This window comes from Aspergillus ibericus (assembly GCF_003184845.1).
Source record: "Aspergillus ibericus CBS 121593 unplaced genomic scaffold BO80scaffold_9, whole genome shotgun sequence".
Taxonomy (NCBI): Eukaryota; Fungi; Ascomycota; class Eurotiomycetes; order Eurotiales; family Aspergillaceae; genus Aspergillus; species Aspergillus ibericus.
In genome coordinates this window covers 591,775-618,900 of record NW_020292107.1, presented here as the reverse complement: position 1 = coordinate 618,900, position 27,126 = coordinate 591,775, and the positions used below count along the sequence as shown (strand labels likewise).

General features: G+C 52.9%; 10 protein-coding genes across 10 annotated transcripts; 4 read left to right on the top strand and 6 right to left on the bottom strand.

Annotated features, from left to right (window-relative positions):
- Positions 1 to 90: 90 nt before the first annotated feature.
- Positions 91 to 1,303, bottom strand: BO80DRAFT_376744 (HVSL domain-containing protein). The gene is made up of 3 exons (XM_025716670.1): positions 1,003 to 1,303; positions 722 to 947; positions 91 to 663 (listed from the first exon to the last, which is right to left on the bottom strand). Exons 1-3 carry the CDS (start codon positions 1,247 to 1,249, stop codon positions 219 to 221), a joined length of 918 nt encoding a protein of 305 aa, XP_025577924.1. The 5' UTR covers positions 1,250 to 1,303; the 3' UTR covers positions 91 to 218.
- A 1,911-nt stretch (positions 1,304 to 3,214) lies between these two features.
- Positions 3,215 to 4,036, top strand: BO80DRAFT_349595 (uncharacterized protein; the record flags this gene model as incomplete). Its single annotated transcript, XM_025715511.1, has 2 exons — positions 3,215 to 3,862; positions 3,917 to 4,036. The coding sequence occupies 2 exons, from the start codon at positions 3,215 to 3,217 to the stop codon at positions 4,034 to 4,036; spliced, it is 768 nt and encodes a 255-aa protein (XP_025577923.1).
- Positions 4,037 to 5,397: 1,361 nt separating this feature from the next.
- Positions 5,398 to 7,326, top strand: BO80DRAFT_453250 (ER oxidoreductin; the record flags this gene model as incomplete). The annotated part of the gene is made up of 3 exons (XM_025721992.1): positions 5,398 to 5,496; positions 5,577 to 7,141; positions 7,200 to 7,326. 3 exons carry the CDS (start codon positions 5,398 to 5,400, stop codon positions 7,324 to 7,326), a joined length of 1,791 nt encoding a protein of 596 aa, XP_025577922.1.
- A 739-nt stretch (positions 7,327 to 8,065) lies between these two features.
- pex13 (peroxin PEX13) lies at positions 8,066 to 9,356 on the top strand (the record flags this gene model as incomplete). The annotated part of the gene is made up of 2 exons (XM_025715507.1): positions 8,066 to 8,531; positions 8,584 to 9,356. 2 exons carry the CDS (start codon positions 8,066 to 8,068, stop codon positions 9,354 to 9,356), a joined length of 1,239 nt encoding a protein of 412 aa, XP_025577921.1.
- A 1,183-nt stretch (positions 9,357 to 10,539) lies between these two features.
- On the bottom strand, positions 10,540 to 11,591 carry BO80DRAFT_287798 (uncharacterized protein). The gene has a single exon (XM_025714972.1). The coding sequence runs from the start codon at positions 11,447 to 11,449 to the stop codon at positions 10,856 to 10,858; it is 594 nt and encodes a 197-aa protein (XP_025577920.1). The 5' UTR covers positions 11,450 to 11,591; the 3' UTR covers positions 10,540 to 10,855.
- A 978-nt stretch (positions 11,592 to 12,569) lies between these two features.
- Positions 12,570 to 13,905, bottom strand: BO80DRAFT_453248 (Clr5 domain-containing protein; the record flags this gene model as incomplete). Its single annotated transcript, XM_025721991.1, has 4 exons — positions 12,570 to 12,841; positions 12,966 to 13,052; positions 13,109 to 13,425; positions 13,685 to 13,905. 4 exons carry the CDS (start codon positions 13,903 to 13,905, stop codon positions 12,570 to 12,572), a joined length of 897 nt encoding a protein of 298 aa, XP_025577919.1.
- Positions 13,906 to 18,075: 4,170 nt separating this feature from the next.
- Positions 18,076 to 20,056, bottom strand: BO80DRAFT_432822 (uncharacterized protein; the record flags this gene model as incomplete). Its single annotated transcript, XM_025720802.1, has 9 exons — positions 18,076 to 18,106; positions 18,151 to 18,178; positions 18,344 to 18,440; positions 18,532 to 18,648; positions 18,686 to 18,708; positions 18,773 to 18,779; positions 19,333 to 19,430; positions 19,533 to 19,590; positions 19,784 to 20,056. 9 exons carry the CDS (start codon positions 20,054 to 20,056, stop codon positions 18,076 to 18,078), a joined length of 732 nt encoding a protein of 243 aa, XP_025577918.1.
- Positions 20,057 to 20,825: 769 nt separating this feature from the next.
- On the bottom strand, positions 20,826 to 22,606 carry BO80DRAFT_491821 (beclin 1; the record flags this gene model as incomplete). Its single annotated transcript, XM_025723724.1, has 2 exons — positions 22,432 to 22,606; positions 20,826 to 22,336 (listed from the first exon to the last, which is right to left on the bottom strand). Exons 1-2 carry the CDS (start codon positions 22,514 to 22,516, stop codon positions 20,826 to 20,828), a joined length of 1,596 nt encoding a protein of 531 aa, XP_025577917.1. The 5' UTR covers positions 22,517 to 22,606.
- Positions 22,607 to 22,952: 346 nt separating this feature from the next.
- BO80DRAFT_287661 (Myb-like DNA-binding domain protein) lies at positions 22,953 to 25,022 on the top strand. Its single transcript, XM_025714971.1, has one exon. The coding sequence runs from the start codon at positions 23,119 to 23,121 to the stop codon at positions 24,817 to 24,819; it is 1,701 nt and encodes a 566-aa protein (XP_025577916.1). The 5' UTR covers positions 22,953 to 23,118; the 3' UTR covers positions 24,820 to 25,022.
- Positions 25,023 to 25,225: 203 nt separating this feature from the next.
- On the bottom strand, positions 25,226 to 26,729 carry BO80DRAFT_349711 (putative cysteine synthase; the record flags this gene model as incomplete). The annotated part of the gene is made up of 5 exons (XM_025715516.1): positions 25,226 to 25,401; positions 25,459 to 26,075; positions 26,131 to 26,249; positions 26,297 to 26,356; positions 26,430 to 26,729. The coding sequence occupies 5 exons, from the start codon at positions 26,727 to 26,729 to the stop codon at positions 25,226 to 25,228; spliced, it is 1,272 nt and encodes a 423-aa protein (XP_025577915.1).
- Between the last annotated feature and the right edge of the window lie 397 nt (positions 26,730 to 27,126).

The window sequence follows — 27,126 nt, the reverse complement described above, 5'->3', positions numbered from 1 at the left end:
ATATTCTAGCTGGGTTGCACTGCATTGGGCACTCAACTGCTTTGGTAAGATGGTACTTCTAGCCTTCACTGTCGCTGTTTTGTTACTGAAGGAAAACAAGAGAACAGTCTGCGGAATGTAGAGCATTGCCAGCGAATCAAGAGGCCAATAACCCAATAAACACCACACCTTACTTGCAATATTGAGATGACGTTGTATACAAGCCCGTATGTACAACTCTATGTAGATAATCCTCTAGTACCCTCCAACAAGGGGATACTTGAGACATTATTTCCGATCTTCACCTTTACGCAATCAAATCGAATACTCAACCCCCGTACCTTTTGCAAATCGATACTTACAATCCGCTCCCTCTCTTCGGACGATGGGCCCGTCAAACTCCAGGCCAGCGAAACATGGAAGCAGTGCGAATAGTCGCTTCCGGTCTGGCCAGTCCCCCGGCTCCCCTGTGGCTGTGCTGGGCTTTTTGACTTCAGCACTGCCGCCACATCCTGTGATGACTCGTATAGCGGAGGCTGCCCAAACCGAGCAAGCGATCGATTCGAGAGTCGAAGAAGGCGGTTCAAACTATCCGCCTCGGGCTTGTCTGCACGCAGGACGTAAAACCACCGTGTCTTCTCGTAATTGGAGACACAGTCTAGACTTTGTGTCGTGACGTCGAACCTTATTTGTCTTGTCAGTACATATGCTACTAAAAATAAACAAGAAGGCAAAAACTCACGCTGGTATGGATGACTCCCTCAGTGCGGACTGGAAGTCCTCTAAGAATGGTTGCCTCTGTTCTGTTCTCAGCACCACCGGTCTAGACAGACTGATGTGGAGTGGCAGCTGCGCGCCAAGGTCACTATGCAGTAGGCTGTGGAGCTGGGTTGTGCTGTCATCGAGCCTGTCGTTGATCTGATCTATGACATCTCTAAGAATAGAAAGTTCTGCTTTGGATGGATACCCTGTTTGTTACGGATGTTATTTCCAGCCTTGGAACCGTCCATGGATGACACATACACTCTAAGTAAAGGTGGGTCGGCCAGTTCCCTTCGACATGTGGTATGACTCTTTTCCGGCCTCCGTGAAGACTGGGATCGTCCCTCACGCTGACGCGAGTGCTGGAGGCGTAGAGGTCGTGGAAAGCTGCGGGTAATGGTGGGAGGGAGGAGGGTTGATTGCTGGTCTGTCGGGGCCTTTTTACTAGACGCTGGGGTGACTCAGTTTCTGACTCGGATTCCGACTCAGAGTATTGCACCAAAGCCATCACAAGTTCGAGGCTTTCGTCGAAGTGGCATCCAGAAGAGGTGTGGTAGTAAATTGTTGTCTCGGCGGGTCGGATGGTGGATCCATCTGGTGGTATTGGTATTACGGGTAGGGTAGGGCTGCCAAGGTTCACCAGTTGGAACTTGGCAGGGGTCCTGGATCTTGTGGAATGTGGGTTCTTGCGAAATGACAGGATATTCATGGAATATTAAGTAGGGGTTTACTATACGTCAAATGCTGCTATTGTACGGAGTAATCATGTCTTATTTTGTGTAAAGGGACAGTTGGAATATAAGACCAATTGAGTATATAGGTCTGGGTCTCGACTTACTTTCTTGAAGAATCACTCATTAATAACGTAAATCAGGAGGCCTTGGAAAGATGAATACCATCAGTAGAATAGACATGGGTGTGAGACAATGAAAATTTCTTCACAGCTTGTCTATGTCACCTTGCAATGGTTGCTCGGGATACTTTCCATGGATGGATGCAAGCTTTTCAAGAAAGAAGAACAGATGAATGTCCCTGGGCCGGGAATGTAGTATTAAAGCACTCGAGCAGGTACTTCTTGTCAGGAACCTGCAAGTCCCTGGTTCCTGGGTGTAGAACAAATCTAGACCCTGTGTAACACAACACCCATGCATCGGTCGCCCATGCAGACCGTCCAAGCTGACATGCGATGCGGACCATGAGATTATTTTGTCCGTCCACGAGTGTAACAGCCCGTTGAAGGCCCTGTGGAAGCATGCAGGCTATGATTGGCAGCGCCGGTATTTCTGGCGCGTGCTTTTAGTCGCATACCAAGACTTGTTTCAACTGTTGGACTAACCGGGCTAGATTAGACCAGCCGTTGACGCTATCGTTGTCACTAACGATAAGCTTAACATTGGCCCGGCTTGCTCATTAAGCCGCAACGCAGGACGTGCTACAGGTACACCCGCTACTGGCAGAACCTGTTCTCCCAAGTGATGTAAATCTGAACGTCGGCAACGGTAGCAGTCAGCCGTGTTGGTTATGATGTCAAGACTCTGTGGATGTCGAGGTGGTGCAAGTGATTTAGTCAGCCGGCGGGTGGTGGCCCTGGGCATCCACAGCGTGACGACACAACGACAATCATGATGGCGATGATTGCCACCTAGGATCCACTGGCGTCGCCCAGGGACCTTCCAGAGGTTCCATGGTGGTCTAGTCGACAGCCTGGGCCATCTTGACTGGTCCTGAATCTAGACCGGGGGGGGTGCCTGGGGCCCGAGCCTTCCGTGTCGGTCATCCCATTTTTTCATCATCGAAAGACGATCCGATGCAACCGAACGGGTCTAGTCTTTCCGGGCCTATCCTGGCCCTAGCCTTCGAACAGGCCCGGAGGGCCTTATCGATAAGGCGATTCTGCCCACCCCCGGATCGCGTGGAAGGCAAAATGGACAAATGGAAATCATCATACGCTACTCGTCACGTCACGGCCCACCGTTCCTCGGTTGACGGCACTGGCACTGACACTGCGTTTGCATGACCTGCGATGACCTGTGCCCAAATTATAATGATGACTCGAACTATGACTCCTCTCGCTTTTTGGTCTCCTCGTCCTTTTCCTCTTCTCCCCTCCTTCTTCCTCTTCATCTTTCTCCACCATCTACAACTGTTACTGTCTTACTATTGTTCCACTGTTCGCTGTCTGGCATCCTCGTATTCACCACAGACCGCACCTTTCCCACGAGCAATACACACACAGACTTCCAACTCTATATTCAATACCCGACGACTTCACCGCTGCTAGCCCCACCACTATTTTGAGTTGGGGGCTGCATACGCAAGCAGTCACTAGTATCTGCTACTATTAAACGCCTACATACATTTATAGGGCACATCTGTGGTTCCTATATATACCCTCCATCTGTCTTCCAGCTTTGAGAGATCCTTTCTCTCCGTTTTCTTCTTCCAGCGTGTCCTTCTCCGGCATCCATTAGCAATGGCGTCCGCTGTTCTTCCGGCCTGTGCGACTTCTCACCAGTCCTCCTTCTCCCGGTATCCTCCTAATCTGATGGACATGGACGTGGAAATGGACAATCTTGCTCACTACCAACACTACCTCGCTCATTCCCCAACTCGGCGGTCGTTGAATCGCCAACGTTCTACGTCTTTCCCATCGGTTTACTACTCGGGCTCTCCTGAGCATCATCCGGTCGACCAACGACGGAGGAAGCAGAGTCCTGTCTCTCAGCACGGTCCTCGACGCCACCGCCATGGCAGCCCTTCTCGCCCCCAGCAGACCAGATACTCGCGGCACTCGATGCTGGTCAACCCGGATGTCATCGACCGTCTGGATAGCGCCAGTCTTTATCAGTACCACCATGAGGGGCCGTACGATGCTGTGTACGCGGAGAGGAACTACAATACCAAGCAGAGCCCGGTCGAGGCCGTCAAACACTCCAACGCAGAAGCCTTGAAGGCCACTCCGAAAGACAAAATCAGAGACTGCGTCGATAGTCACCGTCCCCTCGACGGTGTGGCGTTCTATCCTCCGGGTCACACAGACATGGAGGGCCGCACCTACGAATACGAGGAGGGCACGAACATGATGAACGACTATGGAAACTTTATGCGTTGTCCGGGTCAGGTAAGTCACGGATACCTTGTTCACCGTCCACAACGTGCTCTAACATCCTTCCAGAAATTCACCGATGAAGATTTCAAAAACGACCCCTTTTACAACATGCCCCATCCCAAGCCGTTCGCTTCTCTCCGAAAGGCGCTCAGTCTCCGCCGTCGCAAGCGCCGTGGAACTTCTTAAACATGTGCACGCGGGCTTCAGCTTATACGACCGTACCGCCGCGTATAATTACGGTCGACTCGGGTATAATATAAGGCAGCAGCGCCTTCGGAAACCTGCCACATACAGCGACTTTTTCGGCGTCTGGCTGTTATTATCTAGTTCTATATGTATTTTTACAATGTTTCCATTGCTACACCGGTCATGACTTCGGTGGAGACGGTATGACATGATGGGTCACGCTCGGAGTTGAGGCATGGAGTAACATTGGATGGGCGTTCATGGTGGCTAGCCTTGCTGGGAATTTATGTTGGGAATATTCATGTTTGGGTTTATATGTGCTAGGCCACTGTAGCTAGTTGGAACGTTATTGGATTTTGACACCGCTCATTGAAAGCGTAGCAGTAGGCGAAACTTGTAACCAGGGTGAACGTCTTACGGGGCCGCCTTGTGGTCGTACTCCAAGAAATATATTTATAGCCTCCTAGACTTGCATCCGACCTATCCAGCGCCATATACTTGCGTGCAGAATCGGTATGAGTTCACATCAAAGCGCGTTATCTTTACCCTTCTCCACCTGTGTCTTTACTCAGCGGAGGAAGAAAAGAGATCTGGTGTGTTGCGCAGGTTGTTGCACTGGGGCCGTGGCAGCCACCTCCGACGGCCCTGTAGGCTCCTGTAGGCTCCTGGCACCCCTTAATTTTACCAATCAGTCCATGCGATGTTCTCCCAACGTTGCCTAGTTGGCTGCGCGAGAAGGATGCTATCACCTGATCCGAGGATCTCCGGGTCTGTCGCATGGACACCCCATGACCCCAGAGCAGCACCGGGTCAATCTGTCACCGAATAACAAAGAGGATCAATCGATCTATCAATCACGACGCTAAACCTACCGTCTCCAGACGACAAAGCAGACGACCATGGTACGGGCAGGTGGGGAGAGGTTGAAACAGGGCCCTGGGCGCAAGGCGGCGGCGATAATCAGGCGGGCTCGATTTGATTACTATTGATGACTACTTGCGGATCATGCAACTCCGCGCCACCAAGGACAACTTGTCCACTTCGCGACGAGCATTCCTTGAATACGCAGTACTTTCCCCTCGTTCCACCTGGCCCATTGATCATATCGTTGGTTTTGCTTTTTCGCTGCGACTTGGGCTGTATCGATTTTGCTCAGGGAAATGTCATTTGGCCTGATCTAATCGACCGTTGACCAGGCCTCCCTGCCGTCGCTGATCTTCATGTGAAGGACCCTGTTTTGCTTACCAAGAATAGACCTTCGTTGTATACCTTCGCTTCATACATTTTATTTTCTCCCTGTCATACACTCCAACTCTTACTTTCGTTTCTCTTATTCGCTCCGCCGTTCCGGCTGATCCAAGATGCGCTCCGCAGCCAAATTTTTCTATTTGGCTGTCTTTGCCATGTCGAGGCTTTCCAATGCCGAGACCGGGTTGCACCATAACCAAGATAAGTGTGCGGTAAGTCGATACAACGCTCAGGCGTGTTCAGGTTGCAGATTGAGGAATGGACTTGGCTGATTCATGTTCGTCTTCTCCAGATTGACCCCTCCGCTATGGTGTCCGACGCTTGTGTCTCCTACGCCACCATCGATCATCTGAACGACCAGGTCTATAGCCTTCTCCAATCTATTACGCAAGAAACCGACTTCTTCTCATATTACCGTCTCAACCTTTTTAATAAAGTGTGTCCGTTTTGGTCCGATGCCAATAGCATGTGCGGGAACATTGCGTGCTCCGTGAACACAATCGAATCCGAAGAGGACATCCCGTTAACATGGCGCGCGGAGGAGCTAAGTAAACTCGAGGGCCCCAAAGCAGGTCATCCGGGCCGCAAGCTGCAAGAGGAGCGACCCAGTGACCGACCGCTTCAAGGAATGCTCGGAGAAAACGTTGGAGAGAGCTGTGTGGTGGAATATGACGATGAATGTGACCAACGGGACTATTGTGTTCCCGAGGACGAGGGCTCTGGCGGCAAGGGAGACTATGTCAGTCTCGTTGATAATCCAGAACGGTTCACGGGGTACGCCGGTATGGGCGCCCATCAAGTTTGGGACGCAATCTACCGTGAGAACTGTTTCCTCAAGCCGGTGCCCGAGCTATCCCCTGTTCCCCAGTTGGGTGGTCTTCAGGCCGTCAACGATTTTCGCAATGTGCTTCAGCAGGAGCTGAAGCGCCCGGACCTGCTCGACCTGGACAACGAATGTCTGGAGAAGCGGGTATTCCATCGCCTCATCAGTGGAATGCATGCATCTATCTCGACCCATCTTTGCTGGGATTATCTCAACCAGACGACGGGACAGTGGCATCCCAACCTACAGTGTTTCAAGGAACGGCTGCACGATCACCCAGAGCGCATCTCGAACCTGTACTTCAACTACGCGCTGGTCTCGCGGGCGGTGGCCAAGCTACAGAAGCACTTGCAGCACTACAACTACTGTGCTAGCGACCCGGTGCAGGATGCCGACACTAGGGAGAAGGTCTCGAAGTTGACTTCGACCTTGGCTGGGCGACACCAAATCTTCGACGAGAACATCATGTTCCAGGACCCCAGCGCTATTGGCTTGAAAGAAGACTTCCGGAACCGATTCCGCAACGTCAGCCGACTGATGGACTGTGTGGGATGCGACAAGTGCCGTCTATGGGGCAAGCTCCAAGTCAACGGATATGGAACCGCTCTGAAGGTACTGTTCGAGTACGACGAAACCAAGAACGGGGAGAATCCGTTGCTGCGTCGGACCGAATTGGTGGCACTGATCAACACCCTGGGCCGCATTTCCCACAGCATAGCAGCCGTCCGGAGTTTTCACCGGGCTATGGATGTGGGAGATGGTGAGGTTTTCACGATCCCCGCGAGCATTGCGCATAAGGAGCGTAGTGGCTCGAAGAAAACCAGGCGCCTCCTCAAGGACGGTGGTTCAACCTTCTACTACGAGGATGATGACGACGAGAACTTTGTTTATATCACCGAGAAACTCCCGTGGGAACAGGTCCGAGAACGCCGCGACACGGATACCGTCTGGGACGATATCAAGGCCGAATTCTCCATGGTATGGGACATCTACGTCTACGTGATGAAGAGCTGGATCAATGCCCCCAAGACCTTGTAAGTGATCGGACGTGGTGATGTTCATGGGCTCAAGTATGCTGACCTAGCTCTGCAGTTTCGAAATCGCCGTCCTTGAAGTCGCCCGTGTGTGGAACTATTGGCTGGGTCTTCCTGTGCCGCCACGGTCATGGAAGATCCAGCTTCCCAAGCGACCCACGCCCCCGAAACATGAGGAGCTATAAATCGAAAGACATGGTCATGTACACTAGCGTCATTGGGGGTTATCCTGTTACCGTTCTGTTTGGCCCGGCGTTGTTGATGCCTGCGAAGAGTTGCATCTTGGGAGTTCTGGGTGTATTAGATAGGCCGCTGTAAATTCTGGGTGGGCCGATAAGTGTGGTGATTTATTCTTGGATTTGACAATGATATCCCTCTCGAATCTTGTGATAACGGGACCTGGGTCTTATCTGCGGTGTAGCATAGCATAGGATTATCAACCGTCGGCAAGTGGGAGCCTCGGCAGATCCGGGCCACATGCGCCGCCGCCGACTTTTCTCCTCTTTTTGCGCCAGCTCCACCGCCTCCGGCTCCATCTCATCGTCTCCATCGCCCATTCCCATCCATTCATCCATTCCATCATCCATCGAGCTGTCTCCTGTTCCCCTCTTTTCTCCCCTCCCATTCCCCCCCTTTCCCCAGACGGCACTATCTTCCCCTCGCGCTATCCACGTTCTCGGTCTCACCCACTGACCTCCTCGTGGGGTCCATCTCCATGCGAGACTGTTGAGGTATTAACCCCTCCCGCATATCATGGCGTCCGTGTCGCCACCTAAACCGTGGGAGAGGGCAGGCGCTGCTGCTGGTATGTCGACAGCTATCCTGTCCTTCTTTCGTTCTTTCGTGCATCGTGATTGACATGTAATGCTCCAAGGGTCTTCTGCTTTGACAGCATCACCGGCAGCTACATCGACCGCCTCCGCGATGACGGCTACTTCGACCGCTCCGACCGCGGCCAGCACCTCGGCTCCCGGAGCCACCGCCTCTACATCCGCTGCCCCCGGTCTCCCTTCTCGCCCTGACTCCCTAAACACCGTTGTGAATCGCACCGCTTCGAATTACTCTCCGTACACAGCTTCGCGGTTTGGAGCCAATCCCTACGGCGGCTACGGGGCATACTCCTCCCCGTACTCTCGCTTCGGTACAATGGGTTCCATGTATGGGGGCTACGGAGGGTACGGAGGATATGGCGGCATGTATGGTGGCATGGGAGGAGGGATGTACGGTGGCGGGATGCCCGGTGATCCCAATGATCCCAACAGCTTGACGAACTCCTTCAGCCAAAGCACACAAGCTACCTTTCAAATGATCGAGAGTATTGTGGGTGCGTTTGGAGGATTCGCTCAGATGCTGGAGAGTACATACATGGCGACTCACAGCTCTTTCTTTGGTATGCTTATACCTGTCCCCCTCATTCATCGTCTATCTGCTAACGACCCCAGCCATGGTCTCGGTGGCAGAACAATTCGGCAACCTCCGCAACACCCTCGGCTCTGCCTTGGGCATCTTCACCCTGATCCGCTGGTTCAAGACCCTGATCGCGAAGATCACCGGTCGTCCCCCACCGGCTGATGCCACCGCTCTCACTCCGTCTGCCTTTGCAGCATTCCTGAGCGGTCGCTCCTCCCCCGCCACCCTGCCCGACGGCTCCCCCGCGCCTGCGAAGCCCTCCAAGAAGCCGTTCTTCATGTTCCTTATCGCCGTCTTCGGTCTTCCCTATTTGATGGGCAAGCTCATCAAGGCTCTTGCGCGGTCGCAAGAGGAACGCCGTCAGCTGATGATGGGTCCTAACGGCGAACCCTTGCAGCAGGGTCAGAGTGCACCGCTGGACCCCTCCAAGCTCGACTTCTGCCGCGTGATGTACGACTACACCCCGGAAGCCCAGGAGAGCTCCGGAATCGACCTCGCTGTGAAGAAGGGTGACATTGTCGCCGTCCTCAGCAAATCCGACCCGATGGGTAATGCCTCGGAGTGGTGGCGTTGCCGTGCTCGTGACGGCCGCGTCGGATACCTCCCAGGCCCGTATCTGGAGACCATCCAGCGCCGACCGCAGCAGCAGGCGATCACCTCCGGCAGCGAAGCTGGCAGTCGCAGCAACTCGATGCAGGCACGCGCATCCGAGGAAATCGCCACAGAGACCAAGAAGCCCGAGCTGAAGGGCAAGCTGGGCGATATCTCACCCGAGAGCTTCCAGAAGAGCGCCTTCTACTCATGAGGCCGGGAGAGACATTACCCATCCCCGCTCCTCCTCGCATATCTTTAGTATCATAGTTCGCTTTCGACGCACACTCCAGCTTAACTGCATGCATGTCTGTATGCTACGACCCACGACGCTCGTGGCAGGACCTAGGTTGACCGATTGATGACTACCTCGTTTCTTTTTTACCGTTTGTGACTATCTTATATTCTAGCGTTGGGTACAGGTATATGGGATATTTTTCTTTTCTTTTCTTTTCCTTTTTCTCATCAGGGTTTGCATTATCTGTTTCCGGTGCACGTTTCAGCGCAAAAGAAAGATTCCTATGTCTCTTCTTTCTTTCTTCTACTTCTTGTCTTCACGTCTTCTTATCTTCATGTTTACGCTGTGCACTGGGGACGAAATATATATTACATTACCTTATTCTTCTATCTCCTTTCCCTTTCTCTTTTGGATTGATTTCCGTTTACATAGGTTGATAGATAGGGTCAGGGTGGATCAAAAAAGAAGGGATGTTCATTACATCAGTGTCTTTGAGTATCACACTCTGGTAATACCTCCGTCTCGCCTCGCTTTGCCTCGCCTCACTTCGCCTCACCTCCTCTCCTATCAAGTGATCAATCGGCATCTACCTACCTATCTATCTGTCTATCATTCCATAGTAGTATACTATGTACCTAGCACCCACTTCCCTACTTAACTGCAGATACTCCCTATGGAAGGATGTATGTAATAAGTAACGACCCGCGAATAGGAACATCCCCATATCATGCCATGCCATGCCATGTCATGCCAGACTTACCCGCCTCGGCTTTATGACCCATTAGGTACTACTATGGACTAGGCTAGGTGGTAAGGCTGAGGAGGTGGATAGGTATGATGAAAGTAAGGCGTGATGGCGTGCCTAGTAAGGCATCAAAGGTCATTACTAACCATAGACGTGACGGCTAGTGGCTTCCCAGGAGGGCCGGACGCAGCATTAGTCAGTCTGTCCCAAGGCACTACGCTGGGCGAATGAGGGTACAGGGGAAGGAAGTACGGAGGTTTTAGCTTGCCTTACATCATCGTGCAGATCTGAGGCATATACGGAGGTTGCCATTGCTGGCGGGAAGGGGAGGCTAATTAATAGGATGGCGAGATGGATGGGTGATGGATGCTGGAGGGACGAGAAGAGGATAGTAGGTGCTCAGGTAGAGACCAGTTAAAGGGCGTTGCTGCCCAATGGCCCAATCCGTACTTTTGGAGGTCTACAGTGCTCGTTGTTAGGTGCATCGCGGCGCATTCATAGATCTAGTTGATCTGTAGATGAGGTCTAGTATATAGGAAATTGATGCGTCTAGATCAGGGGGTCATTCTGTCGTGCTCATTGGGCCGCCTTGATAAATGGGCTCACCAGGCAGGCCCGGACGAACCACTGAGGGGAGCACGATTGCAAATCTCGCCATGTCGTGGACGTGGAACGAGGGCGAGGATGCAGATGGCCAGATGCTCTAATATCTCGCCAGGGACGAAAGGGGCTAGCGCCCGCGGGCGACTGGATCGGCGCTGGCAGGAAGAGCGGCGGGCATCAAGGAATGCGAAACCACCGGTGCGCTTCGCCCCTCCCGATCTGCCATCCATCGTCTTCCGGCCATCTTAGCAAAGAGGACAAGGCGCACGCGCTCTGTGGTAGGCTCGACGGCCGCACCAGAGACAGTCAGCTCACTGCCCCCCTGCTTTCGTTTCCTCATTGGTCGTTCTTGGCAAGCCGAGTCCGGGGCGGATTTGTTTTCCAGAGCCTGTGGGCGGATGGCTATGGCCTTTTCTTTTTCCTCCCCCAGTCTTTGCCTCGCATTTGGGTCGTCATACTTGGTTTGGGCCCTTTCTTGCCCTTCAAGGACCCTGACCGTCTCCAGATGCGTAGATTGCAAAAAAAAAAATAAATCTATGTTAGTGGTGGAGCAGGAAAATCGAGGACTGGGTCCATAAATTGGCTTGGTCTGGAGGTCCGACCACAGCTGTACTACACTAAATGCAGGTGCCAATCGTCGTGGTTCGACTATTGATGCCTCCCTATTTGGACTCATCACGGATCGCTGCCGCCTGGGCTTGCCGACGGTAGAGTGATGCATGGTCGGAATATATCTTTATGTCACCCTCGATCGACAGCTATGACGCTTGCATATCGAATGGGCTTCTCGAAAAAGCATGATCGACAACCCTGGCGTTTCTGCACGCTTGCTTGGTTTTGCCCCCCAAAATCTTCTGCTGATGATCCGGCCTAGGAACCATCAACGGATAAGCAGCGACGGCCTAGTATCTACTGCATCATAGCGGTAGACACAAAAAAGCGGTTATCCTGTAACATCTCAGCGACCAACTGGCTGGTGGATTACCTTTGGCTTGCCAGACCAGTTCAAGGTGCAGCCAAGTTTTGGGGCCTGTTTGCAGTGAGTTTCAGCGACACGGCTATTATGAGCTTCACTCTCCAACAACCCTGCCATGTTCCCCCTCGACATCCGCCCGTTTCAAACGTAGTCAACATCCTTGGTTGAGTTTCATACCGGAGACTGGAGCAAAGGTTCGAGGGATGGGATCGTGATTCGCACGAGGGCAGCCGGCCAGTGGATGTAGGTAGGATAATGAGAAGACCGACCGTGACAACAGGTCGATTCACACCCTTGTTCGTGTCGACTGCGGAAACGACTCGATCCTGCACCATCCCCACATTTTCTTTGTGCCGAGGTCTTCAGGCGTCCCACTGTGCATCTTGGAAGCTGGTTGGGCATCGCAATATATGAGCTGTCGTAACATGGTCAGGCTCGAGGGTCTTCAAGCAGGATGCACTGAGGTACCCCACGGAGGACAGGCAGGTCACTAAAGTCACAGTGTCAGACAACGTATACCATCGACATACCGAGTGCACAGATGCCACCATAATTGGCTCCGTGGCCTTGCCTCTTTTTCTTAAGGGTATGTCACAACCTACATTAGACCGCTTTCCCAATATATTCAAGCCATGGATGCTCTATATAGTCGGCATTCTGTGAAATAGAAGAACGGAAGAAATAAAAGAAAACAAAGGGAAATGAGCTGGAATATTACAGAGGAATACCAAGTTGAGAAGGCGGTGATCAACTCGCCCTACCCAGGAACAGAAGGTATCAGAGTATATGGATGTTGACAAATTTCCCAGACTTCTTTCGTTCTCATCCAGGGTATCGATGTTTGATTGGCTTTCTCCTCTCCCTTTCACTGACCCGAGGGGCGAGGGTACTGGTCAGAATTCGAGGACTGGTGGCTTCGATCCTCAGCAGGGACAAATCTGGACATTGACTGGTCGAGAGTCCTCGAAAGCTTGAGGAGTTTCTCCTGGAACATCTCTAATGTCATCCAGCCGTCGGGACCTTGGAGTGCATCGGCCATTGGTTTCGTCAGATCGTTGGACACGGTTCCGGAAGAGACTGATAATGATCGTGTGCTTCCAATTTCCACATTACGGACTGGTTCCGGTTTATCATCATCTGTGTCACTTAGTTAACTAAACCCTCCAGTATCCGAGCCAGAAATCCTGAGAATAAAAACATAGACCCTGGTCAAGAACGAGGTGATGACAGAGATAGATTAATAGAAACGGGGCTCTCTCACGAAAATGTGATTTTGTTTCTGTTGGGGATAATGTCATTGCTCGTTCATCTGGTGGTGGAGTGAAATAGCTCATATCTGACGGTGTTTCTGGCGGCCAGCATGAGTAATTGAAGCAGTAGGAGGTCTAACTAGGGATAGCATACCTGGTTCGGGACTCGTGGTTTGCATCTGGCGAGGTTTTTGGATTTGCTGGATGTGTTGGACTTGTTGGATGATCTGATGACCCTGTGGACTGAGCTGGGGATCTTCGCGGGCGTTATTGGCTTCCATGTTTGAGCCATATCTACGGACGAATCGTGAGATACGCTTGGAGTCGACTTCTTGTCCCGCAACGCGGAAGGCGGTTTGTTTGCCACGAGCAGCTCGCTTCTGCTGCTTTCGGATCATAACATGGACTTCTTTGGCTTTGATGTTCTTTCGGACATGCCACGCAGCCAGGCGGTCCTTGTATTGCTTTTCTCTAGAAAGTTTGAATGTCAGGGGAACCCTATAACCATAATGATTCGTCCAGAAGCGGAAAAAAAGGAAGGCAGAAAAAGCAACACCAATAACAACGACGCACTGTCCTCTCCCTTTCCTGGAGTTGGAAAGAAGAAGCAGAAAATTCTGCAGAGGGACAAATAACGCCAGATAGTTAATGAGGGAGGGGATGACAAATACGGCACGCAGTGGGAAGGTGAGAAGAAAGGCAAGAATGGCAAGGGAATGGAAAGCTATACGAGGCAACAAAGTTATAGTCACGCTCCATGATCCGCTTCACATCGCGGAGTTTGAGCTGGTTGTCACGATAGAGATGCTCAATGTACGGGCGATACTCATTCCAGTCCTCGGATTTGCGGGGTCGGAAAACGGTTGAAGAAGAGGACGTTGTTGGAATGGTGGTGGTGGTGGTGGTGGTGGTAGTGGTGGATGACGGCGGCGGAATGGAACCATCCATCATGAATAGATCACTGGCTATTTCTCGTCAACCATACTCCGAAACGGCCCGGGACGTGAGAGTCGACTATGCAGAAGCTGGATGACACAGCATGTGACGAGGTAAAGTATAGACAGGAAGGTGGGGAGAAGGAGGAAGGAGAAAAGGGAAAAGGTGGGAAGGGCAAGGGGAAGGCGAAAGGGAACGGATGGGTTAATTGAAAAGCGGATGAGATGAGGTTCGAAAGTGAAGAAGAGGAGAAATGGGTATGTAGACGGAAAACCGTACGGAGAAGAAGCGTCGTCAACGGGGGGGAGGGGGGTTGTGTGTCAGAGAGCAGCAGCGGCAGAGGCAGAGGCAGCAGAAGCAGCCGCAACCCAAGTCGCTGTCTTGGTTGGAGATAGTCTTATTTTGCGGAGGGCGGGAATGGTGATGATATAGTTCGGGGGGGGGAATTTCACAGACGGCGAGACAGAGTAAGTCGAGTTAAGGCCAGTAGGAATGACAACCGCCAGTCAAGGCGATGGAATCAATAGCGATAATATCAGTCTCCAAGCCTGAAATCTGAATAGGAGTAGTAATGGCGACAGTAATAATAACAAGCATAATTATTATTATCGTCCTGATGGGTTAAATGGAAAATAATCAGACTAATCGATGAGGAGCGAGCAGATAGTACTACGGGGTATGCATGTAAGTAATGTACGTTGACTGACCGGCAAGCTGGATCTTCTCCTTCCAACCAAACGATGCCAACAAACAGAGGCCAGCAGCTTGGGAATGAAACATTGGGGAGGTCAAGTCAGTCATCGAACCCTGGCTGCCAAATTGGAAAACCGAGGCCTTTCAATGCGAAAAATTATGGGCTCCATGGGCTGAGGGAAGGGAGCGATAGAGAGAGAGAGCCCAGGGGAAAAAAAAGAAATAAAATACATCAAACAGGTGTTAATTGGGACCTGGAGGTAAGCCTCGATACCGCCGGCTGGAGAAGGTAGTAGTACTTCGTCCACTAGACGAGGATCCCACAGGGCAACCGGGTGGTTCGCCGCTGGGGTAAACCTAGTACGGGCGCTAAATAAAAGTACCGCTGCTGACTGGCAGGGCCAATAGCATCCGCCTACCCTTTGCGGCGACCTGCTGCTGAAAAGCCCGCGGAAGTCACTATCCTGGTTCCCGCGGGCCAATCACGGACCCTCTGAAGTGGTCCGTGTACTTTTGTCACGTTCTGTCTGCTGGTCCGTACGGAGTCCAGTTCACGGTTGGCTGTAAGTAATAAAAACAATGTTAATAATAAACCATAATAATCATCGCCATGCCTAGGCAGGCAGGCTCACAGTGGACACTAGCCTAGGCGTTACGAGGTACCTGCCTAGGCTATTCTAGTCAACCCCTTCGAAAGCTAAGACCTATTGCCCGAATAGTGCAGGTGTCGGTATCGTCAACGGGGAGTAACACTCGTACTTGTCCCAAGATCTGTTCTGTTCGAGGTGAGATAACAGAACCAGTAACACCGTACCTATTACAGAGAAACGACTGTCGGGGTGTAGTTGCGGTCATGAGATATCTGCCCATCTATCTATCCTGCCTGGAAGTGCGAGCGAGGTACCGGAAGCCGGGAAAATACTAGCCTGGAAAGCCCCTCTCGGAGGGATGTCTCCAGTGTTCTAACTTCAAAGCGTGCGATACCTTGGAGAATATTTCCACAATGACGCCATTGATGAATTTTGGCTATCCGCAACAAACGCCTAAACGGAGGATATCTTCTCTCTGGCGTAGAGAAAAATATTACTCAGGCGGTTCATGTTGAGAACCGTTTTGATGCTAACATGGAGCCAGCGCCTGGAGCGTCGAGGTCTTCAGTCAACGACCCATCCCAAGACCAAACTACTTGGAATTAAGTGGTCCCTTCATATAAAATCTGCGCCTTTTCTGCAGGTGCAGCACCTCGAAGGATCCGTCTAGCTCCAACGTATATATCCAAACCCCAGTCATACTTCCGCTGCATCTCCTAGTCCTAGGCTCCTAAGTCCGAACACTAAGGAACTCGTTCCTCGCAAGCTTGACAGGGGGTCGGTGGAGGATGCCTTCCTGTTCGCGCATCGCCGCAGGATCTGCTCGGGGTGGATTGCAGCATTCTGAAGAGCCTGGCAGCCAAATGAGCCGAAAGGGAAAGAGCGACGAAAATAAAAAGAAAAAAAGTCAACCCCCCGAGGGATGGGCCAACACTCACCTTGGTTCTCTGACAGCACTCCATTGACTGCGGCTGCGATTTTCTCTTTTGCTTGAGTTGGATTCGTGGATCTCCGGGACGGAACTCCCACACACGCGTCCGTGTCCTGAGGAGTGGGCTCATGACCCGATGTGGCAAAGTTGGATCATAGCAAGGATCAGAGGATGAGGCCTGAGCTCCCCCAAGCGAAACTTTCATTTCATGGCTGTGGCTTGGACACTACCCTGATCAGGGGGGAACGGAATCCGGGCCATGATTGTCCAGAAGGCTATCCCAATTCTTTCCGGTCGTTCGCTTTCTGGGCTCTGTGTGATGCGACCTGCTCTGGATCTTTGCTGCAAAAGTCTCCCAATATCCGGTTCTTCACGAGATCAACCTTGGTAAGATATTCAGCGACAGCTGGAACTTTCGGCCCGTCATGTTGGCGGTTCGGATCGGAGGTCCGCCCGTTTTCCCACCCAAAGTCTGACGGGGATGCAAAAAATACAAGAGGGAGCAGAGGTACGGTATTTACGACGGGGCGATGGTACGGAGGACGGCCTGTCCTCTTACCTGTTCCAGCTTACCGAGCCGGCCTGAGCACCACGCTGGCTCGGACACTGTCGCTGGTGTAGCTCCTGGTCATACAGTTACAATGGAAGCCGGGCGGTTGGCCTGGGACTCGACGAGGGCATTCAAAAAGTAAGTGGGATGGATTGTGTTCTTGATACTCTAACCGTTGTTTCTCTTCGGATGTCAGGGCTACACTCGGGTCGTTCCAAGTAGTGTCCCTCACTACTCCGTAGATCAGCCTCTGATCAACCTGGTTTCCCGTCGCCAACAGTGCATTGTATTCGCCACTAACACCCTCGGAAAACAATACAGTTTCTATCTCGATCAGTGTCTCACCATCTTTCATTGGACCCTTGAATATCGATGACATCAGATAGCCACCGCGAGCGCGAACGGTGGAAGCGCACACTGCCTTGGGCTATAAGTACATGAAGCCATGGCCACTGGCTCTGGGTACCTCATCTTTTGTACTGGTACAGCACTGGGAAAAAAGCACATTTCGCCATCGCGATCCCGATGCCCCGAGCTAAGTGCAGGATACTGATCCAGGCTATTGGAGCTCCGGCGCTGCGTACCGGCTTAGAACTAAACCAAGATGAAGCGCAGTCATCAGCTAACCTTCCAGCTAGGTGAGCCAGTTGCTTCGGGACTGACGAGAGCAGCCCAAGGTACTTTCGCAACCGTCCAAAACCTTGCTAATGGCGCATGCGTCTTCCTGTCCTGGTGATGCCTATCCTGTCCCTCTGATGTTATCACGGAGCGGCTAAGCTGAGGACAGTTATGGATGACGGATACTCGCTTTCTTATTAGAGTATGCTAGCCAACGGATTCAAGATTCATCGACTGGTGGTAGGGCGTCCAGCCAGCCACATCGTGCGGTGTAAGAGATGAGCCGGAGGAATGGTGTGAGAGCTTGCGCTGGATTGATCCATTGCCCCTGGCGGCTCACGTATACGAAGATTTCGTTGCCAACAGTCGATCCGGGGTTTCACATGCTGCGTCGATTGGCAGATCCCGAGAGCCGTCTGCACTGGAACCATGGCTAATCCGTCATCGTGTTGCTCTGCATGGGAAAACTAACCACTGGGCTCTGCGGAAGGGCCGAACTTCTAAACCTTCCGTCCAGTAGGGTAGGGATCTCTGCTCTAACGCCTTGGTTTCTTGTTGCCTGTCGGGCACACTCTTTGCAGGTGACTCGCGATTTACTCAAAATGCTTCCATGCATAGGCACTAGAAGGCCACGTCCAGTCGATCTTCGTTGTGCATCGTCTACAGCATCACTGATATCAACCAGGACGTCTTACCACCGACGGCCGGCCCTTGAGTACTAGCTCCCCTCTAACCACAATGAATCTCCCTCCATGTTGTATCTGTGTTACCTGACTAAATACCCAATACTGTACCATACGCAATCATTGAGGTTGTCTAGGTCGCATTGGAGGTCTGTCAATGTCAGGTAAGTAATTCATATTTCGTCCAATCCGTACCGATGGATCTTGCCCCCTCCAAGTTCAGCTGATGACCAAGTAAGTATTTTGCTTGTTTCTATTTTCTCCATGAAGCAAATGGCGAGAATAAAAAAGTAATGAGAGCACAGAGAAGCGACGAATAAGCCAATCGTGCCCTGTTGCGCTGGTTATCCGGAAAAGCGAAGCCGGGCAAAAGTACCAGCCAACCTACATGCATTCGCCCATACACCCCATACCACCACACGTACATCCCCGCCTATACCTAGCTGGGTAAGTACCTCCTTCGGTGCCTCTCGCATATCCTCCGCCTAAGTTTTAGGATCACGTAAGGGTTGAAACAAGCATGCACGACCCAATGCAATAATACTGCTCTGTTAATTTAACCGATGACTTACTTACCTTACACATATGCGGGAAGAAGGCAACCGGAACATACGGATATAACGTGCTTTGTCGCTCATCAGTCTCGTTCTTGCCGAAGCGTATCTTGAAATATTGTGATGCATATACGAAGTACTATGGTACAAGGTATGGGATATATTGAAATACATACATGGGGTTGGTGGAGGTAGTACCCTGTACCGTAGGAGGTAGGCGGGGAGACAAAGGTACGGGTTAGAAAAAGACCCATGGTACCTACTTAGTACCTGTAGGTAAGATCATAATAACAATTACTATTATAATAACGCCAATCATAACCATGAGACCTCCTGACCAGTAAACTCCTCATAATCTTAACATCCACCAGTAACGGTAGCAGAAACTACTCCTTGGTAGTACCTAGGCAGGTAGCTAGAGTCTTAGAGAACGTGATTTGCAGCGGGGCTAACCTACCTACCTACCCTTCCCTACCCTAGTACCTTGCCTACTTATAACTCTGGCGTAAAGTACTCCATAGTATGACAAGATACAGATACAAGTACAGATACAGATCCTGATACCCCGGTTTCGCGATCTATCTCCCATCCAGTCTCTACCATCTACTATTAACCGGGATCGAGCAACAGAGAAACAGATACTAAATACAAGATCCTACCAAAGTCTCCTCGAAGCAGAGAATTAAACCCCCAGAACTATCAAGGAACAAAGAACGGAAGAAAGAGGGGACAGACGCTAATGTCAGGCGTGAATAGTGCATCCGATTCCCGCGCGCGCCCGCCAGTCACTCTTTCATTGACTCCGACCTAGCCATCTATCTACCTTACTAGTACATAATGAGCTAATCGCATCAGGGTCGGTAATGGGAGGGACCTGGAACTGGGAGAAGAGGAGTAAGTAGGGTGGGTACTTGTCTTTGGCTAGTAGCTAAGGTAGAAGAGGGGATGGGATGGGATGGGAGGGGAAAAGGAATGGATGAATGGGTCGGACTAATTGACTAACCAACTAACTAGCTAACTAACTAAACAACTGAGTGTCGCGACCCCCGGTCCGTCCTATCCTCGTGTGGGTGGTATCTATCTAGTATCTAGTGTAGTATGTATCTAAGTACTTAGTGGCTCCCGGGGGCGGGCCGAATTCCCTTCCCTTCCGTTTCCTTTACCCTTTTTGACGTATAGGATCATCCCTGGGGTGTTATCTGTATGACATTGGGGCCGAAAGGAAAGACAGAGGGAAGGAGGGGAGGGGGGATCCCAGCGCCATGGATCCGCACAATGTCCGAATTATTGTGGCTGCAGGTTTTCTTTGTTTTCTTTGTTTTCGATCCCGCCGCGCGGCGGCGGCACCCTTTGGCGGGCTGTTCGGTTTGGCGTGCATGGATTACGCCTCGATCAGGATTGGAGCGCCGCCACGGTTGTTGTTGTTGTTGTTGCTGGTGGTGGTGGTGATGGTGATGGTGATGGTCGAAAGAAGCAATGAGGGTGAGACAGACAGGAAGGCAGAGGTGATAAGGCAAGGCAGGCAGGCAGGCAGGGCGTTGGGCCATGGTTTGTTCCATGTGGTCCACCGTCGCATCCAAGGATAGATACTTATCCTCGATCCGCCTGCAGTTCGCTTACAGGTTGAGGGTCAGGCCGTGTCAGGTTTCAGAGGAACCACACCCCCCCAACTAGAGGACGATCTCCCGTCTGACTCGACCACCTTGCGCGCAAAGGCTGTGTTCTTCCAAGCAAGCAGGCAGGCAGACAGGTAAGGCAAAGCCACCCAAAACAAGAGGGAAGGAGTCGCCGAGTTCCCTGCGCATCCCTGTCAGGGTCGGTCCACTGGACCCCCAGCCGGTTATGCCTAGAACACTTGCTTTCTAGGCCTAGTCGGCCTGAGATTTGGTTGGGGGACTGCGGCCTTCTTCCGACACCACCAGGCTCGGCGCCGAATGGCTATGAGATAAGACACAAGAGGCAATACGTAAATACCAACTACTGCGCGGGAGCGTTGATCATATGCTGCTATTCTCACTGGGAAGGGTTGCTGCCGATGGTCATGCTACAACCGCGTAATGCAAGGAAGAGAGAGCACCGTGGCTGAATACATGCGGGGATGCCATCCTGCCAGCTCTGCCAGCTCGCCCGATGATCAAGCTTTGTTCTTGTCCCTCGAACTTCCTGTCCCCGGCAGCTATGGCGAGGGAGGCTGGTCACCCAACCTCAGCTGCAGAATTAAGAGCAGCCTCATTCCCATTGATCGCCCGGGTCGTCGAACCATATGGACAGAGTGTGGTTTAATCACGCACTGTCGGTTGATCCCAGATGGTGGCTTCACTTAGTAGGGCTCGCCGGTGGCATCCCGGCTTGCTCGCCCGCTGCAACTGCGGCGGCTGCTACGGCAGCAGCATTACTGGAGCCCGCACTTGCAACGTTGCTCGCATGCGCCAGCAGAAACTTACAACAGGTCAAGGTGTATTTGCAGGCACGCGTCCAGGTCTCGTCGTTCTGGTTGAAGCCAAGCTTGATGCTGGCATCGCCGATCTTATCGCGCTTGATTTCATACGGGAGCTTCAGGCCGGGCACCGTGGTATGGGCGTGACCCCGGCGACTTGAGGGAGCCGGCGCTGGTGTGCCCTCCACAAACTCGGCTAGTTGGCGTAGACATTCCAGAAACGCCACCATTCCTGCATCAAACCGGCGGTGAAGCCAGGGGAGATTTAATGGCAGCTCGCCGGAAGAGAACAGGTCAAGAGTGGTGATCTTGGGCGTTGCGGTTGAGATGGCGTTTGCTCCACTCAGCGCTGACTGAGCCGGGGATGGTCGAGACTGTTCGATCTTCTCAATCCTAGACATGGACCCCAGGGGCTTAATTTGATACCCTTGAAAGTGGAAACCTAACTTCTCGGCGATAGTTGCCAAAAGGAGGGCCGTCTGGCCCCAAGCAGCATTAATCTCGGGCCAGTCGACCGAGGGGTTGGCCAATCGACCAAGCCGCAGTCCGTTGATTGTTCCAAAGTAACCGTCGTGACCGATACAGAAGGCGTCGTTGTACACATTGGTCCTTTGTAGTCGTTCAAGCTGACGGGAATCATGGTCGTATTTCATATTCAACGCATCGCGTTCGTTTTGGAAGTCTGAGAGCGTCAAGGTAAAGGCGTTGCGATCGCGCCAGAACTTCTCTTCTTCAATATCCAATAGGCGAGCCTCTTCCTCCAGCCCGGCAATTTCCTCATCCAATGCCGCCTTCTCTTGTTCCAACGCAAGGAGCTCTTCGAAGGCAGCCTTCTCCGCGTCTAAAGTCTCCTTCAGCGATTTTTGGGCGGCCTCGAGTTCCTCATGTGTCGGCACCGAGGTGTTCAGATTTCGCAAGAATGAAATGTATGCGTCCCGCTCTTTGGTTGCATCGACCAGCCGTTGTTGCAACCCATCCACCAGCATCTCCGTGCATTCGGTACAGATGGGATGGTCGATGTCGGAGCGCGCGGAGATGATGTCAAATAGCCGGCTTGTTCGTTCGACTTGATCGGCGAACGATGCCTCGTCCGACCCTCGATCATTAGTCTGGGTGCTAACCGGCGGTTTACTCTTCGATGGGCTTTCGCCGTTGGTCCCGGAGACTCCGTGCGGCGGTCCCACTTGAGATTCTGTGAGCATAACGAAGGACATATTGCCACTGTCACCCCGTCCCATTCTCGGAGGATTTGTCGGGTTACTACCCGCCTGGCGGGGAGCTGGGATCGATCTTCGATATACTGGGGATGTAGCATGCTTGGAGGCCCGTTCGTAGAGCTCTCGTCTTTCCTGAGGATAATGAGGTCGCGCTGACGTATTACTGCCATGGTCTGGGATGGATTTACCGGTCGACCCTGGAGCGTTTCACGAGGCATGGTCAGCTCCGGAGTGGTTCCGGCAGGATAGATAAGGTGAGGTAACCTACCGATCAGCAAGTCGAAGGCGGCGGGGTTGAGCGACTCGAGAGAGCCATCCAGCTTCAAGGGAGTCCGACACTTCTGGCAATACATGGTCGCAGAGAGCGGGAATTAAACTCTCATGCATTCTGGTGGGGAGGAGAAGAGCTGTTTGTCTGGCGGAGTTGCGGACGGAGGAGCTGGTTGTCCGGTAGGGGATTTCCTTCACGAGACGTCATGCGGCAACCCGTGCGCGGCGCGCGTTTTGGCGTCTTTCTCACCAGCGGGAGATCCCCGACCAGACTGAATTGTTCCAATTCACTCAATGCTGCTCCAGACACTTGGAGCCCCAAGGCCATTGATTTGAACTCAAAGGTATGTATTGTCGGTGCTGGTCTCTTCTACCAGAGCCTGTTCCAGGATCAGCAAGTGTTCAACAGGCAGTGAAAGCTCTAGCCTGCCCTCCGTGTTACTATACCACTCCCCGCGATCTTTCCGATCTGTCTATTTCTTCTGATTTTATGTTTCTTCCGTTTCTGTCGATCTATGGGTTTATACAATACTGACTACAAGTAGCAAGAGCCTCAACAGGGTAATGTCACGACCGTGATACGTACGACCTTCGCCCAGTGCTCCGTTTCGCACAACCGGTACTTCAACTACTCATCGCTGTAACTATTTTTGGGTGTCCCACCTATCTACGCCTCGCCGAAGCAATGGAGAGACCTACCAAGAGACCGCGAATATCTATGGGGACAGAACCAGAGGGGGAAATGGACGACATCGACATCCACGAAGCGCGTGCCCAGAATGACCTCCGTCTGAAGTCGATCTTCGAGGGCATTTTTGAAAAATACGGCAAGGACTTTACAGACATCGGCGACGAAATCGATTTACAAACCGGAAAGATAGTCGTGGACAATGGCCACATCGAGGCCATGGAGGGTGAAGACGATACCGGCGAGCAGAGTGGTTGGCTGTTCGAGGCGGGCTTGTCTGCACCCTCAAACCCGGAAGCAGATGATGTTACATTGGGCGGTTCTGCCCAGCAGCTCGATGCAGAAATCGGCGGTGATGCTGCAGGAGATGACGGCACACCATCTCAGCATCCACCGGCTTCGATTCCATCGTCAACGGGGCTGGCCCCAGACCAGTCATGGGAGGCCATGACGAACGAAGCAGCCAATGACGACCCGGACACTAACGACGATAGGTCTAGTGCGGATTCGTTGCTGGACTCTGCATTGTGCGTCCAGAATAACCTGGATGGCTCTCGGGGCCGCAAGGCGATGGCTGATGCTCCAGGCAAGCCTGCGACCGCAAAAGCAAATCCTGCGGCTGAAGCATCCGCCCAATCCAAGGGGGTCAAATTCAGTGAGGCGGTGGAGGCAATCTGGCGCGTTCCTGAAATTAGTGGGGATTTCGCTACACCGGCATGGAACAAGTCACGTCCTGCGCCTGCGCTCAATCTTGGACGCTCGCCATCCCCACCGGGAACAGGGTCTCTTTGGGCACTGCCTTGGTCGTCCCGCCGGAGCGCCGGACCGAAACGCGCAAAGAAACTCCAGACCCCTCCGCAGGGGAGGAAGTGCCAGTCCAGCCCCGTCGTGTGCGACTGGTCCTTTGCGGAAACGCCTGACGGAGATGAATCCGACGACCCGTTGCAGGAAGACTACGAGCCTTCGCCAACGCCCAAACGGGGTATCGAAATCCGAGGCAAGCGCTCGGAATCACATACCCCGAGTCGTACGAAAGACAGATGCGAGTCTTGCCAGCAGTACTTTGTCCATTCCGATTACGTCTCCCACCTGAAAGACATCCTATCCAAGCCTGCCGATGGCCAGCATGATCAGGCAGAGGTCCGAAGAAAGCTGTCAGTCATGACCGATTCTCGGGTTTCCAAGACGCAGCCAGAAGGGACCACCACCTCCGCCAACACGTCCGCCAAAAAAGGTGCCATTTCTTCGGTAAAGACCACGAATGCGCCGGTGGAGAACCTCCCAGCGGATAATGATACGACGCCTACGAAAAAACGTGTCAGGACGTACATGGGTCCGGATGAGGCAAGGTTGATTGTTAGAATGAGGCAAGTACAGGGGAAGAAGTGGAACGATGTCCTCGACCAGCTTCCACAGAAAAGCTTGAGCCAACTCCTCCAGTGGAATAAAAGCCACTGGAGTGATCGCCGAGCGAACCCGCCTCCGTTGTCCAAGCCATGGACCAAACCGGAGCGGGAACAGCTGGATCAAATCAAAGACCAACGGGGGCTTTCATGGGCCACAATCCGTGCAGAGTTGCCCGGGCGCCCGCTCGCGGAGATCGAATTCGAACTATTGCAACGCTGGGTTGGCGAAGATGGCTCTCACAAAGAAGCAGATGATTCGACGGCCACCTCGACAGGCAAGGACGAATCATGAAGCGGGATCGTGACACCCGAGTCAGAGTTCGATCCTTGCGTGCAGCCAGCCAGTCAGTGGGGACGATCGCCTCGAGCACGAATGTCGCCAGATCCCCGCCACGACCCACTATGGAAATCTGGAGTGACAGGAGGACGCGGACAGTCGCACGGTTCTAGCGCGACTGGGAGCCACCGCCAGGGTTCGTCCGGGTAAAGCCGAGAGGATCCCAGGCAGCCGGTTTCAGCGGCAACGGGCATATCCTGGCCGCCATGTCAGACACTAGCTTCACCTTCAGCCATAGCGGGAATAGCATGCTTGGGCCTTGTCGCCCGTCCAGGGGTCTCCCCGGTCCCATCATTGGTCTCTCCTTTACCTGTCTTTCTTCCCCCGACAACCCCATGCCGCCCGCAACGAACCGTAGCTTCTATTGATCGTCCTCCGTGGCGTTCAGAACATCCTCCAACTTTGTATCGACAGCGCCACCAACATCGCCAGCCTTGGCCCAGAATCTGGAGAGATGTCTCGATCCGGAGTCAGACAGAACCGTGACAATCCGGTGCCCGGGGCCAAGCTTCAGTGCCGTCTTCACAGCCGCGAAACCTGGGTGATAAAAGATCAGCATGGTTGACGCGACAAAAGAACCTCGAGAGCACTTACAGTTCACGGCACTGCTACTGCCAACGAAGATGCCGTCCTTCTCGACAAGCCACCTGGCCATCGCCAAAGCCTGAGCGTCCGTCACCCTTTCCGCGTCATTGACCAGCTCCTTGCCCGCCTCGAAATTCGCCGTCACACGGTTGATCCCAATTCCTTCGACAATAGTATCGACCTGTCTGCGTCTCCTAGTGCCCTCCTTCTCCTTGTAATCGAACATGACTCCGAACCGGACCCGATTGTACAGCCCACTTCCCTGGGGGTCCGCCAGCACCACATGGAGGTTGGGGATTTTTGGCTTCAGGAAGAGCGCCACGCCAGAGATAGTTCCTCCAGTGCCAGCACCCGCCACGAAAGCGTCCAGTTTCCCATTGCACTGCGCATAGATCTCTGGACCCGTGCCGCTGTAATGGGCCCGCCAGTTCGACTCGTTCTCGAATTGGTCGGCAAAGAAACCCCTTCCGTCCGTGGTCGAAGCGGTTTGCGCTTGAGCCAGAGCTCGCGCACGGTTGACGAAATTGTCTTTTTCGACGATTGGCGCGGGCGGGACACGGTCCACGATGGCGCCGAGTTTCAGGAGGAGATTGGACTTTTCGATCGCTTGGTCGGACGGCATACAGCTGGGATTGTCAACATATGAAGCGCATCTGATCTAGGTAGGCTACGGATACGAACATGTGCGCGAGATAGCCTTTCGCTCGGGCTAAGCTGGCCAGGGATATTCCCGTCGAACCAGAAGTACCTTCGTAGATTGTGTCGCCTGAGTGAGGTTTCAAAAGACCGTGCTCTTCGGCCTGTAGGATGTGAGAGGTGATTCAGTGCATTGAATGGGACTGCGTACTATTTGGATCATGCTCAGCGCGACGCGGTCCTTGGAGCTTTGGCCGGCTCCGTTGAGGAACTGCACTATCGTTAGGTGTATTCCATAATGAAGAGCAGCATTGACATCTGGAAAGTCGCCAAATGGGACGTACTTCGGCTTTGCCCAGAATCTCACAGCCCGTCGCATCGGACAATGACTTGATTCGAAACAATGGCGTGTTCCCAATGCAGCCCTCAATGCCTTCTACAATAGCAGGGGGGCCTGGTCTGGCGCTTAGAACCTCTTCCGGACGGTCACTGGAGGTTGTTGCAGACGTCGACTGCGTGTTAGTTTCATAGTAGTCTCGGATGCGCCGCTCCAATTCCGGATAGACGAGGTCCTTGAACCCCAGAGTGAGGAGGATACCAGCCACGAAGGCAGTGCTGATGTAGATGCGCGAGTGGTCATCCATGCTGCAGTGACCGAGTGGAAGACAGCCAGAAGAGCTGGGAGAGGCTCATCTACGTCAGGACGAGTCGGGGAGACACCGGAGAAAAAGCTCGGGCCACCCAGCAGCTCCGCCAATGGATTTCGTCGATGCGCGGATGAATTACCTGACCTCTCTCCTCTTTACTCTCCCCCTCCCCGGCTGCTGCTGTTGCTCGCCGCCAATTCCAGCTCATGGACTCGCCCGTCCTCAGCCAGCTGTTCCGGCAGCTGTTTCAACATCCGGCCTGTCGGTCCTTGCGGGCCTCGTCTGCCCTGTCGGGGCGCCGACCGGGTTGCGTGCGCCTGTCCACCCCATCCCGGCAACAATGTCGGTCGTTTTTCGGGCGACGCCAGGGGAATAAGAAGTCGTTGGATCCTGG

Excerpts from the sequence above, each read along its gene's own strand:
- BO80DRAFT_287798 (XM_025714972.1), bottom strand. The coding sequence starts at position 11,449 with ATGCATCACTCTACCGTCGGCAAGCCCAGGCGGCAGCGATCCGTGATG.
- BO80DRAFT_287661 (XM_025714971.1), top strand. The coding sequence starts at position 23,119 with ATGGAGAGACCTACCAAGAGACCGCGAATATCTATGGGGACAGAACCA.
- BO80DRAFT_376744 (XM_025716670.1), bottom strand. The coding sequence starts at position 1,249 with ATGGCTTTGGTGCAATACTCTGAGTCGGAATCCGAGTCAGAAACTGAG. Across the intron at positions 948-1,002 it reads GACCCACCTTTACTTAGAGT|GGTATCCATCCAAAGCAGAA; the intron begins GTATGTGTCATC and ends CGTAACAAACAG. Across the intron at positions 664-721 it reads AGGGAGTCATCCATACCAGC|GTTCGACGTCACGACACAAA; the intron begins GTGAGTTTTTGC and ends AAGACAAATAAG.